The sequence below is a fragment of the Manacus vitellinus genome, unplaced genomic scaffold (genome assembly GCF_001715985.3).
Source record: "Manacus vitellinus isolate BGI_N305 unplaced genomic scaffold, ASM171598v3 scaffold_3_pilon, whole genome shotgun sequence".
Classification (NCBI taxonomy): domain Eukaryota; kingdom Metazoa; phylum Chordata; class Aves; order Passeriformes; family Pipridae; genus Manacus; species Manacus vitellinus.
In genome coordinates, this window is record NW_021940535.1 from 12881669 (window position 1) to 12894102 (window position 12434).

The 12434-nt window shown below is 41.0% G+C and overlaps 1 protein-coding gene across 2 annotated transcripts; it reads right to left on the reverse strand.

Annotated features, from left to right (window-relative positions):
* Window positions 1–2006: 2006 nt before the first annotated feature.
* On the reverse strand, window positions 2007–11033 carry METTL6 (methyltransferase like 6). 2 transcript variants are annotated; one of them, XM_018075728.2, is made up of 7 exons: window positions 11013–11033; window positions 10039–10223; window positions 9016–9394; window positions 8168–8302; window positions 6777–6947; window positions 5200–5341; window positions 2007–2526 (listed from the first exon to the last, which is right to left on the reverse strand). In XM_018075728.2, the coding sequence occupies exons 3-7, from the start codon at window positions 9295–9297 to the stop codon at window positions 2378–2380; spliced, it is 879 nt and encodes a 292-aa protein (XP_017931217.1). In that variant the 5' UTR covers window positions 9298–9394; window positions 10039–10223; window positions 11013–11033; the 3' UTR covers window positions 2007–2377. The 2 variants fall into 2 exon arrangements, with proteins under 2 accessions (XP_017931217.1, XP_029817823.1); XM_029961963.1 differs by lacking the exon at window positions 11013–11033 and having other exon boundaries at window positions 10039–10820.
* Between the last annotated feature and the right edge of the window lie 1401 nt (window positions 11034–12434).

Sequence of the window (12434 nt, forward strand, 5' to 3'; positions counted from 1 at the left end):
ATACTGCTCTCCATTTAACATATTGCTACACAAAAAGCGTCAGTAGTTCCTCAAGCAGAAAAACACAGAAACACCAAAGCTACAGCCACACACAAAAAGGTATATTATTGTTCTGGCAATAGCTCAGTGTAAAAATGGTCAGTGGATGTCTGGGTTGACTCAAGTCTCCTGATCAATATTTTTGATACTTGCCTACATCTCATTTCCTTTCTGAGATGAACAGTTCAGTGCACCTGCCTTTGCATATGCTGACGAGCACCACACAAGGCTCATCCTTCAGTCTCATTTATGTGCTGTATACTCCAAAAGGACCAAAACTCCAGTCCTGAAAGGCATTTGATGTTACAGGGTTTAAACCAACCCAAATATCAAGAGATCTCAGACTACACATAATCTTTGAGAGAACTGCTGTACTAAAGATGAACATTTGCTAAGGGAAGCCACAAAATTATGATTGTTCAGATTAGAATAATGCTATCATTGTTATACTCCTTTTTAACATAGTTTTTCATTTACTATAAATGTTACTAGTTTGATATTTATTACTAGCATGGCAGAAAGGGCTAATGGATTGTGCAGCAGAGGTCAGCAATGCATAAATCTCCAGTATAATACTCTCCATAAAAAAAGAAGATGACATGTAATAACTCTCCTCAAAGAGTCATTAGGAGAATTGTGTGATTTAAGTGTTTTTTCCCATGAGACCAAAGATTTGTGACACAATAAATTCAGCTTTGGGGCTCATGGTATCAAACAAAAACAAACCAAAAAACTGTGGTGTCCTGATGCAAAGCAATGATCTCTTGCAAATTTATTCGTAAGCATACCAACTCAATAAGACCTCTGGCAGCTCCAATTTGCTATAAAAATTTTGACTGGTTAACTTTTTAACATTAAGCTTTAGGCTGGAAAATTACTACTTCTTTCCTTCCATACACATACAGCCAGTGTTAAGAGTGCTGGAAAAGAAAATCATTAACATATCTTATGGCTACTCTGTCATAAACAGAGGCAAATAGTAACCTCTGGACCACATCAGATGTGTATGACTGGGTCATCTAGCAACACCCAAATCCAGTGGAATGACAGCCTGAGTCAATCAATCACATATGTACTGCAAGAAATGAAATCCCTACTCAGAATAGGGCCACCCTCAAAGTCACAGAATGCTCAAGGCCTTGCCCAGTCTACTTCCAAGTATTTCCAAGAATGACTACAACCTCTTTGGGCCCTGTCTCAGTATTTGACCTTTTACACACACACACACACACACACACACAAAGTCTTAGTATTGCATTGGAGTTTTCCCTTGTTGCAACTTGTGTACACATTATACAAGATCAGCACAGGACATTGCACAAGTCACCGGATACTTCTGAGCTTCCTCTGCTGCAGAGTTAAATGCAGGTTAAAGATCCAAGCATGTTTTTGAAATTATATCATTGAAGAACACAGAAAAGGTCCTGCAGTGCAAAGTGCCACAGCTGCTGAAAGGATGAAGTTCCTTCAAGCAGTTAAATCTGTGGCAGGCTATGAGCTATAGCAACAACACAGTGGCTTTCAGTGGTAGGAAGAGCAAAGACCAACATAACTTTCCTTAGAGTGATGGAAAAGAAGACCTCTGCTCAGGAAAGAAGCAGCTGACAACAATTCATATGAAAGAAAGTACTCCTGACTTTCTGATTTCAGTTCCAAATGGGGAACTGACTTGCAAAACCTCAACTATTTCTGCTAATCAAATGAAGAACATCTGAAATTAATAAGGGATACAGACAGCCTGATCTACTAACACGCTTCTTCAAGCATGAAATCAGAAAAATTAGGATCTTATTTAGAATGTAAACATTTTTTTACATCTCTAAATGCTAAGCATATTAAAAAGATACCATTATTAAAATACCAAAGCATCTTCCATTATACTGCTCACTGAGTCTGTTTCATTCCTGTAAGTCCTACAAGTACTGAAAGTAGGTGAAATATTGTGACTTTAATAAGGTCCAAAAAACACAAGTCATAGGAAACACAGGATATTTATTTAAAAAGTAGTTTTTAATAAAAATTAAAATAACAGTTATGATAACTAGTGGAAGCTAATGCATAAAATTAACCATCTTTAGTGTGCTTTACCTGATCCTCCAACAGTCTTGCACAGGTTTTACTTTAGAAGTAGGAATACAGACGCTCAACAGGTTGCCTGCATCAGTAAACCATCTTAAAAGTGAATTAGAAATAGCATTCTTATTTTGTAGCTGAGGACAGAAACCAACAGGAGGCACTGGATGCAGTCATTTCTGGTTTACTAGAAAGATGAGCACACACGAGGCTACGTGCTAGCTTCAATTTCAAACAAGTAATGCTGTTGCTAATCAGCAAGAACTTATGTCTTACTGAAAGGCTTTTGAAATTTGCCTTGAAGAAAAACTCTTGGAACACGTAAGTCTTCTTTCCTATTCACGGTTTCTCGCTGCACATATTCATTGACCACTTGCTCATATCCCTCAGCCTTGAAAAGCTGAGATAAGAACTCTGGAAGAGAATTGGGGAAAAAAAAAAAATTACATATTATGCTTAAGCTATTTTTAAAACACCAGACAGCATTTATATAAGCATATGTTCTTCTCTGTTACAGCCTGAAAATCACACAGGCCTTCAGATTTCAAGCTGTTCTATGCAGGCAGACTGCTGAATAAAAGTCAATACAGATCTCCTTTAGAAACATCAACTTAAGCAAAACAGCTTGTAAAACTGGGGCTTAAGCTAGTTACTCAGTTGATTTTCCAAAAATTGCCACATCTCTTATTTTTATTGAGCCTTGTCATTCTGATTGTGACTGATGCCAGTGCATTTTTACTTTGTGCAGCTGACCTTCGCTAGCTAAACACATCACTCATTGCAAATACTTCAAAGGTAATCCAGTCTTGCATCTCTGCTTGGGGAAGAACATTACATTACATGCCATTGCTCAACAGAAAAACTGACAAAGTGGCAAAGGGAATATGGTGATATCAAGCCTCCACTAAGTCTAACTGAAAGTATTTTCCATAAACAAAAGAATTTTACTCAAAGCATATCTCCCTTAAAGAAGGCAGAAGTACCTCACAAACAGGCTGAACTATGCAGCAGGGAGGGCTGCTTATGCTATTGACTTGTCATGTTAATTAAAAATCATAATTTTTCCTTTCCCGCACCTTATTTCACTCACTCAGGCAGTAATTTCACAGTAAATTTAAACCATTTCTAAACTTGTGTTCCTTGACAGAAAACAAAGACGTGCCATTTTCCATTGCTCAGGGGGATTAGCTCGATGAAACGCTGATCTTGTGGGTACAGGAAGCACTAGAAGAGATGGTATATTGAGGAGGATGAGACCACCCACTTTGGTGGTACAGCAGGCTGGTATCAACCTAAGCCCACCATGAAGCCACACACACTGGTTGTAAACAAAGTGTGTTCATGTAAAATGGAGGACCCACATTGATGAAATGTAAATAAGCAGCACTTAATTGTGGACCTATTGAAATCTCATTGTAAAGAAGCTGCACATATTTCACAACACAAAATTACAACCACGCATTCCTCCACAAATTTAATAATTATTTCAAACAGTAAGAGAAGAATGGATTTTTTTTTTCCTTGGAAGAAGTTCAGTGTTGTTATCTGATACCAGACATATTATAATAAGCATCCTTCAAATCATCCTATGCAGCAATTACTTGGTGTACCAGTGTAGTGCCAAACAAATGACAAAAAGCATGGGTTGCAACCTGTGCAGAATTGGTGGGAGTCATGTCCCCAGTAACAAAAGAATCCTCAAGCATTAAGCAATATTTATATGAAACTTTGTGAGATGAATGAGATCATAATGATTAAAAATGGGAGCAGAGAGGATCTGTGAGACAGTCACAGACCAGCCCAAGGAAAAACAATTACTAACGTGAGCGATATAAAATAAATTCTCTTTTCTCTTTCCTTCCTCTTCCTCCTCCTTACCTCAATTCTTCCACCAATGGAAACATGCATACTGGAGAGGAATTTGTCATTCAGAAACAATTCTAACACACAATAAAAATGGGATTTAAAATTCCACAGCTAGGTCAGTCTCCTATTTGTTCCCTTTAGCATCCATTCTCTTTGCAAGAGCTAATTGTTTAAACAGAACTAAAAATCACTTAATAAATATCAGTTCTGGAAATGCTTCAATGAAGCTGTAGCACAGCCTGCATTATCTTAGATTTCATCATTGTCCTGTGAAGGATAGAAAGAGCTCAGATAAGATTAATGGTTTTTATATATCAGAAGCAATTAGGTAATATGTTATGGCATAAAATATGAATAACAATTACTTGGCTCCAAGCTGCTCTCTTCAGTGTCTATATTTTGCTTTAGACTAAGAACAAAGAGCTCCACAGATATAAACTCATAGCTCTTATAACACAATGCTCTACAACCGATGGGGGGAGTAATGAGTTTAGCCTGAGGAATTGGGAGTTAGAAGCTATAGCCAAACTGTAATCTCAACTCATTTTGAAAGTCCAAGCAAATTCCTTCATGTCTCTCTGCTTCACATTCTTCACTAGTAAACTGCAATAATTTCCTTCCTTCCTAAACCATTATGAGCACTGTATTAAAAACTTTATATACTGTATCACATGGAAATGATTTTTGCACCATCTTTACTGGAAAAAAAAAACAACAAAAAACAGAAGACAGAGTGACCACAGCAAGTCAGTGCCATCCCAGTGGGATTTGTGCACAAGCTTATCAGCACTGTAGTCATGGTTCTGCTTTAGAAATCAATGGCTTCTTCAATAGGCCTCCTTTTGCACACCAGGAATAGTCTTGCACAAAAAATGATGTCCAGAGAACTGCTTAGTTGCTTCATGAAGATTATCAATTGTCTGACTGAACATTGGTCTTTTTCCCTCAGCTAACAAATCCGAATGAAATTCAGCAAATTCAGAAACTGCTGCTCTTGGCACATTATAGCACATACAACAAGCTCGTAAACAAGAAAGCGCTCCATAAAGCCCTGCCAGTCTAAATACCCTCTTGTTTCCAAAAAGGATGGTAAACGAAATAAACCACAATTTAACAGTTCATTTGCATAAAACAAAACTTCCAGGGGCATGTTGGCAGTTCCCTGAAGCAAGCTTAAACAGAAGATTCACAGAAAAGAAAGCACTCTACAGTATGTCTTACCTTCAGTAAAAAAATATGATCTTGTCCCATCTTGTCTAACATAAAAGTTTTCTCCAAGTTTGCTGCCGGATTTAAACCTGAGCATTGCATGATCATACATTCCATAGTCTCGGAACAAGACACACTTGCCTGGTTTTAATACCTGTCACATAATACATACATGCTTTAAGAAAACGTTTGCAATATATTAAGAAATAAATAAGGAACAATTTCAATAAAATGGATTGTGGATTTTTGTTGTTTTGCAATTTTATTATTTGGTCTTTATCAAAGGAAACAGGTCATAAAGAGTTTAAAACTTAGAAATACATGGTCATTGGCCATGCTGATTTTAGATATTTGATGTATGCAACTTTCCTACATGACATGCTGTCATCAAATACCAGTTGTATTTGTTAGAGGAGGAAAGGAGTACTTGCCACTTCCAATTAGTGCAGAAACCCGCAAGTGACTTAAATGATCTCCACAAAGAAAATAATAATTAACCTTTTCATAAGCATGAGCTAAGAATCAATCCTGCTTTTGGAAAACAGCTGGAAATATACCAAAAAACCCTAACATTCCCTCTTCAGACTACTGATAATAAAACAAACAATATCAGATAACATAAAACTTATACATATATGCATAAGTACAAAATATATTGACTGTTTCCCTCTGCAGTCAATATATGACATCTCAGAAAAATCAGAACAATCACTATTCATATTGTTTAAACCACTCTTTGGATGGGCCTATCCTAGTCTGTCAACTAACAAAGGCAGCCTACGGAGATGAGTCGCTCTAGATTAATGTTTACCTCTGAACACTCCAATTTTAAATCAGCAGAGATCAAGTGTGTTTATTAATAACAGCATCATCCTAACTCCAAGTCACTGTATGCCTGGAAGTCAATTTTGACTCACTATCATTCACACCTTATCAACACAGACATCTCTGCAATCTATAAACATTATTTGTAGCATGCAACCCAAGTCACAGCTTTAAAATCGTCAAATCATAGAATGGCCTGGGTTGGAAAGGATCTGAAAGATCACCTAGTTCCAACCCCACTGCCATGGGCAGGGACACCTTCCACTAGACCAGGTTGTTCAGAGCCCCATCCAGCCTGGTCTTGAACACTTCCAGGGATTGGGCATTCACGACTTCTCTGGGAACCTGTCCCAGTGCCTCACCAACCCCACAGTAAAGAAATTCTTCCTAATATTTAATCTAAACCTACTCTCAGTTTGAAGCCATTCCCCCTTGTCCCCTCACTACATGCTCTTGTAAAAACTCTCAATCTTTCCTGTAGGTGCCATTCAGGTACTAGAAGGTTGCCTTTTATATATATTTTTGTTATATTGATATCATGAATTAGGCTTCAATCCAAACAATCTCACAATACCAGGAGAAAAAAAACATTATAAAACATATTTTAGTCCTGTATACTAAGTGAACTAACTAAAAACATCCACGGTATATAATATTAAAGATCATTATTACAAGAGGGGTTATTTTCTCAGAAAAAAAAAAATGTACTTTCGAGCTAAAAAGAAGAAAAGTGCTTTAAAGGCTGTAAAATCGGCTGGTGCTACCTTGTAAATGTTCTTCAAGACAAGATTCATTTTGTCAGGATGAATGGCAGAAAGGACAAATATAAGTGTGACAACATCCACAGAATCTGCTGGTATATTGTCTAGAAGATCATCTTTGGTAAGATCGCACTGGAACACTTTACATCTTTCGGTACTATATAAGGCATTTTTCTAGGAAAATAAAAACAGTAAGCTTTCATTGAAAATTAGTAGCATTTGTTACTTGAAAAACAGTAAAAAACTTGTGAAACTAATCAATACAGCAACATGAAACACGGTGGCAAAAGAACAGTAACTTCCAATAGGCTACCAATGCGATCAGAAAATTTTTGCTGTGTACTACAATAGCGAAACTACAACTAGTAGAATAGTCTGTTCTCATGAGTTTGAGAAGGAATGTGCATTAAGACAGTTCAGAAAGCTTAACCATTTCTGTTTTACCGCTGTTTCTACTCTTTAAAAAATACATAAATACTATTAAAAGAAATTCTGTATTACAGGGTGATCGAAATACAGCTCTTGAGCTACAAGTAGACTGCAAACAGTTTGGGTTCCTGTCACGTAACCTGCAGCTGGGCTGTTCAAGCCCACAGTTCTGCTGGGTAAAAGGAACCTGGTCTTGGCCAGAAATAACATCAGCAAGAGCTGTGGAGGTAGATGTCACCAAGTCATCCAAACCCCTGGGGTACACACTCAGCCCAATGTCATCTTGGGGTGCAGCTACGGCATCCCAGGAAACTGCTGTCCTCTCTTGTTTGCCACATGTGCTTCTTCCTGTTGTTCCCATGAGACATGCTGCTTGTGGTTCTTGGTCACAAATATCCCACAAGACAATGCTTTCAATTAACAGACATATAGAAATTTACCTGTGACTACAAACTTAATAAACTAGGAGACTTTTAAAGCCCAAAGCTCCTGCCAGCCTTGCTGGAAGGCTCAACTTTGGACTGCAGTACCATCTACCCATGAATAAGTATAAACACACCTACTCCTAACCAGGCTACAAATTTCTTTAACAATAACTTTCATAGCCCTGTTTTTAAGGTTCTCCTTGGGACTCTCTCCATCAAGGGCAAGTTTCCTTTGCAAACAAATTTTGCTTGTACTGCACAGTCAGCAGAGACATAGTAGTGCTCCCAAAAAACACAGTCTTCATAAATTATTCAAGTAATATACCATAATACTACAATGTGATGCTGAAAAGCGAGGTCTTGAGCAATGTTTTGACTTCTTGGATAGGATCTCAACTGAAATGGATCAGGCTCCATTTTTTGGCAAAATATATTCTACCCTTCTTAAAAAAAGGAAGGCAAGAGATGCCTGTTACATTCATTTGCAATTTCAGAAGCTTCTAAAAACACCCTAAAAGAAGTTCCAGATATCACACCAACCTTCACATACTCAACAGCTCTAGGAGAGAAATCACAGGCATATGCAAAAATATTCAGATCTTCTTCTAAGAGTGGAAACAAGCAGTTCCCAACCCCACAGCCTGCTTCCAGAACGGTCAGTTTCTGATCTGCAAACTGGAGAAGAACCAATACAAGATAAAGGACATCATTTTTGTTTTCCCCATTACATGAGCACTACACTCTTCAATGACCACTTTAAAAGTTATAATCAATTTTAATTACCACTGATTCAAAAACCCCCCAAAGTAGACAGCCACTGGATAATCTGACACTAAAGCCCAGACAACTTGATTTCTGCAAAATTAGAAATCTTCTTAGAATACATTAATATTTCTTTAGTCATCTACCCCTTAACTAATCAACAGACTGTTGTACCATTTCTGTCTTGTCTTTCACTGAGTTATGAGGAACAACAGATTCAGCTGACTATTCCCCTTAACTCCATTCTACAATTAGCCTGCAATTCTGGATGCTTTTCTTTAAAGGAGTGTACTGAAAGTGCACCAACTTGCATTGGAAAACATCCCATCACAGAGAGACAAGCTGTCTATTTGGGACACAATACAAATATTTCAGAATTCGTTCTTAGCATCCCATATGCTATGAAGAGTATCCCCATCCAGCATGGATCAACTATAAATTGAAAGTGAACTGATGCTTGTGATTTTCAGGAGTTGTCTTTGATACTAAGAGAAACTACACAGAGCATTGAAAACTTGGCAGCTCTTACCCAAACAGCTTTGCTATAAGTATTATTAACTCACTTGGAAACAACTGACTGGAAACATTTAGTCCCATCTTTTGCAGTAGAAGTGTATAAATCTCACCTCACGACATGCTTTTAACTCTTGAAACTCTCTAGTTGTCCAATGTCTATCTTTGAAGAAGTTGGTACTGTTTCTTTTGTAAAACAGATCCCAGTTCTTCTGTGCCTCTTTCTCCAGTTTTAGTTGTTTGAACTCAGACACCAAAACCTGATCTTTTGCCAGTCTCTCAGCTTCCTCTGGGCTAAGGACTCTTGCGCTATGGCCTTTTTTTTGGAAAGCACCATCTTCAGTAGATGTTGTTACTACATTTAAGCAATTGTCTGATGCCTTTTCTTGGAACATCCTAGATTCTTTCACACAAATATGAATGCCAAAGATCCAAGGGTGATTTTTTTTCTTTAGTGTATGGTTCCATCACTTAATTAAGATAAGTGAGTATCTAGAAGAAAAAATGATAAATAATTACAGAATGTACTTACAACAATTTTACAGTGATCTGTCCTACCTGATGGACTGACATACCACCAGATTTCTCCTAATTTCAGAAACCCTTATCCAAACTAACAAGCATATACATCATCACACTGATACTTCAGAGTCTGCTGGTCTTCCCCCTGCATCCCAGAAAGCTACTCAAGAAGAGAAAGATGGTACAGCTCTAAGCTTAGAAGGAAAGCAAGGGCTTTGTTTCTTGTTAGCCTCAGTTGGAAGACCTCAAAAAAATAATAACTGAAAAAGAGATGACATTTAAAAGTCACATTAAAATTGATGAAACAGAGTATATTCATGTTAGCATTTCTCCTTCCTGCTTCCACCTCTGTGAGAAAAAAATGGTGAAAACACCAGCATTTATAACACCACATATCTGAACAAGAGAACAAAACCAGTACTGTGGCCAAAACACCCAGAGCTGGCCCATGTCAGCATTCTTTTTACTGCCTCCTCCTGAGAATTCATGCTGGTTTTAACAATCACAGGTGGGTTTATTTTCAGAAGTTAACAAAAACAGAGCAACAAAAAGAGCACTACGTAGGCTGGGAAGGGATCCAAATATTTTCTCTCTAATGTTAAACTAGTTCTCACCTCTTCCTTGCCACAAACATGCAGATCCTGGGTGCCGGCACATGTGAATTAAATCCTGCAAGGCCAGGTAACTCCCAGGGAAGCCCAGGTAGCAAAAATGTGCCACTTGTGCCTCAGTGCCCAGAACCAGGCACTGGTGTCATTTTACCAAAGTGGAAATGAGAAAAAACCGAACTATAACCACCCTACAGAAAAAAAAAAAAAATAGTACTTCGCTTATGTATTTTGTTTGCGACAGAAATACGTGATATGATAGAAATCACGTATCGTGATATGTACATGTTATGTATGATGTTGTCACAAAAATACACGTTATGATACAAACATAAAATATGGAAGTGTGCGAATGAAATAAAAAACGGTCAGAATTTTGTCCAGCATCTCAGGAGACAGATACTCCCTTTTTCCTCCAAAAACAGCAGGTTATAGAGAAGAAGTCCCTTTGAAAGAAAGTCTCTTCAAGAAGAGCATATTCTTAAAACAAACAAACAAGCTTGATCAGCAAGATTTCTACTATATTTCTACTACATGCCTATATTCATGCTCCAAGGCGATTAAGCTGCATATTTCTTCATAAAACGAGCTGGGAGGCGAAAAAAAATCCTAGTCAGCCTTTCCATTGCGCTCGAAAAACGCCGTGGGAGGGCAGCGCGATGATCAACTCAACTGCAACAGCCTACGCCTGGGCTAAAGAGCCTTTTAGAGGTGTTTAATCCATCCCTAAGACCGCAAACTTGTAACAACCTCCGTGTAATCCCCCGGTCCCGCCACAGGGACACCGCTCCCCGCCAGCAGCTGCTCAGCCGGCGGGGCCGGGGGATTGATATCCCGGGGGAGGAAAGGAATAAGCCCGCTCCTGCCCAGCCCTGCCTCCCGGGGGCGGGATACACCGCGCTCCCACCATCCGCGGGACGCCTCCGCGCGGCGCAGGCAGCCCGGCCCGGCTCCCTGCCGCCCCCGCCGCCCTCGCTCACCCGCCGCCGGCCCCGGAGAGCTTTTCCCGGAAAGGGAAACTCATAACGAATTTCCGGGAGCACGTCGGGCGGTAGCGCACGAGAGGGCCGGGAAGGGAAGGGGACCGGCCGGGCCCCGGGAGCGGGGCCATGAACGGCTCGGCGAACCGCTGCGGACAAGGAGGAGCACCCTGCGCTGGCAAGCTTTGAGCGACGTAGTCGAGCCCAAGGCTCTTCCTTCCACAATCTCGCTGTGAGCGCCACCCCGCGGCTTCCGCCCCTTCCTCCCGCTCTTCCGCTCTCTGCGTCCCGTCCCCCGGCGCCGCTTCTTTGCGCGCCCACCCCGCCCGCCGCCTCATGGCTTCCTTCGCGCCGCCATCCCGGGGCTTCGTTCCCCCTCAGCGTCCCGTTCCCCGCTTTCCGTCCTGCCACTTCATCGCCTTCTCATCCTTTCCCTCTCTGCCTCATTCGCCGCTTTCTCCCCCTTTCCCTCCTGCCCCTCATCGCCCTTACCTCCCCCCTTTTCCTCCTGCCCCTCATTTCCGGCCCTTCTCCGCCTTTCCGCTCTGCCCCTTCATTCGCCCTTGTCCCCCCTTTCCCTCCCTGCCCTCATCGCCCTTTCTCCCCCTTTCCCTCCTGCCCCTCAGATCGCCCTTCTCCCCCTTCTCCCTCCTGCCCCCTCATTGCGCCCTTACTCCCCCTTTCCTCCTGGCCCCCTCATCGCCCTTCTCCCCCCTTTCCCTCCTGCCCCTAGCGCGCCCGTCTCCCCCCTTTCCCGCTCCCTCCGTGCCCATCTTCCCGCCACCCCTACGAGTGTTTTTCCCGGGGAGGTGTCCAACCCGGGGAAAAGGGGAGGGTGGATGCTGGCAAGGAGGATGTTTGAGCGGGGCAGGCCAGGGCGGACAAACAGCTTTAGGAAATTTTTCATTAGTCGCTTGGAAACATAGAGAGATCCCCCCCCTTCCGCGAGGGGTGGCTTTTCCATTTATGTTATTCTCTTTGTGGCAGTTCCAGGACAGGTCCCACCGCAGGCCCCGGCCTGGAGAGGCAGCCGGAGCACCCGCAGTTTGATTTTTAACTGGGTATTTTCGTGATGAGGCAGTGTGTAGTCCAGCCGCCCTGTCCTGGCTGTCCCGGCTCCAGCCACCTGTAATAAATCACTGTCCAAGGAAAGCAAGCAGAAAGGCTTCGGACACATACAGTAATGCCTAATAAATGCGAGATGAATCCTGAGGTAGGGTCTCAAGCAGTTATAATTGAAAGAATAGTTTATATCTTTGTTTAAGATACCGTATGTCATTCCAACTGCTCTATTTTGCCTTAGGTGCAGTGAATTCCATATTAGAAGATTGTTTTGAAGGGGAACTCACTGCATCTCTGTACTTGAATTCTCTGGGCAAGAAATCAAAGCTAAATGAGACCAGGAACTTTTACTAAAATGAC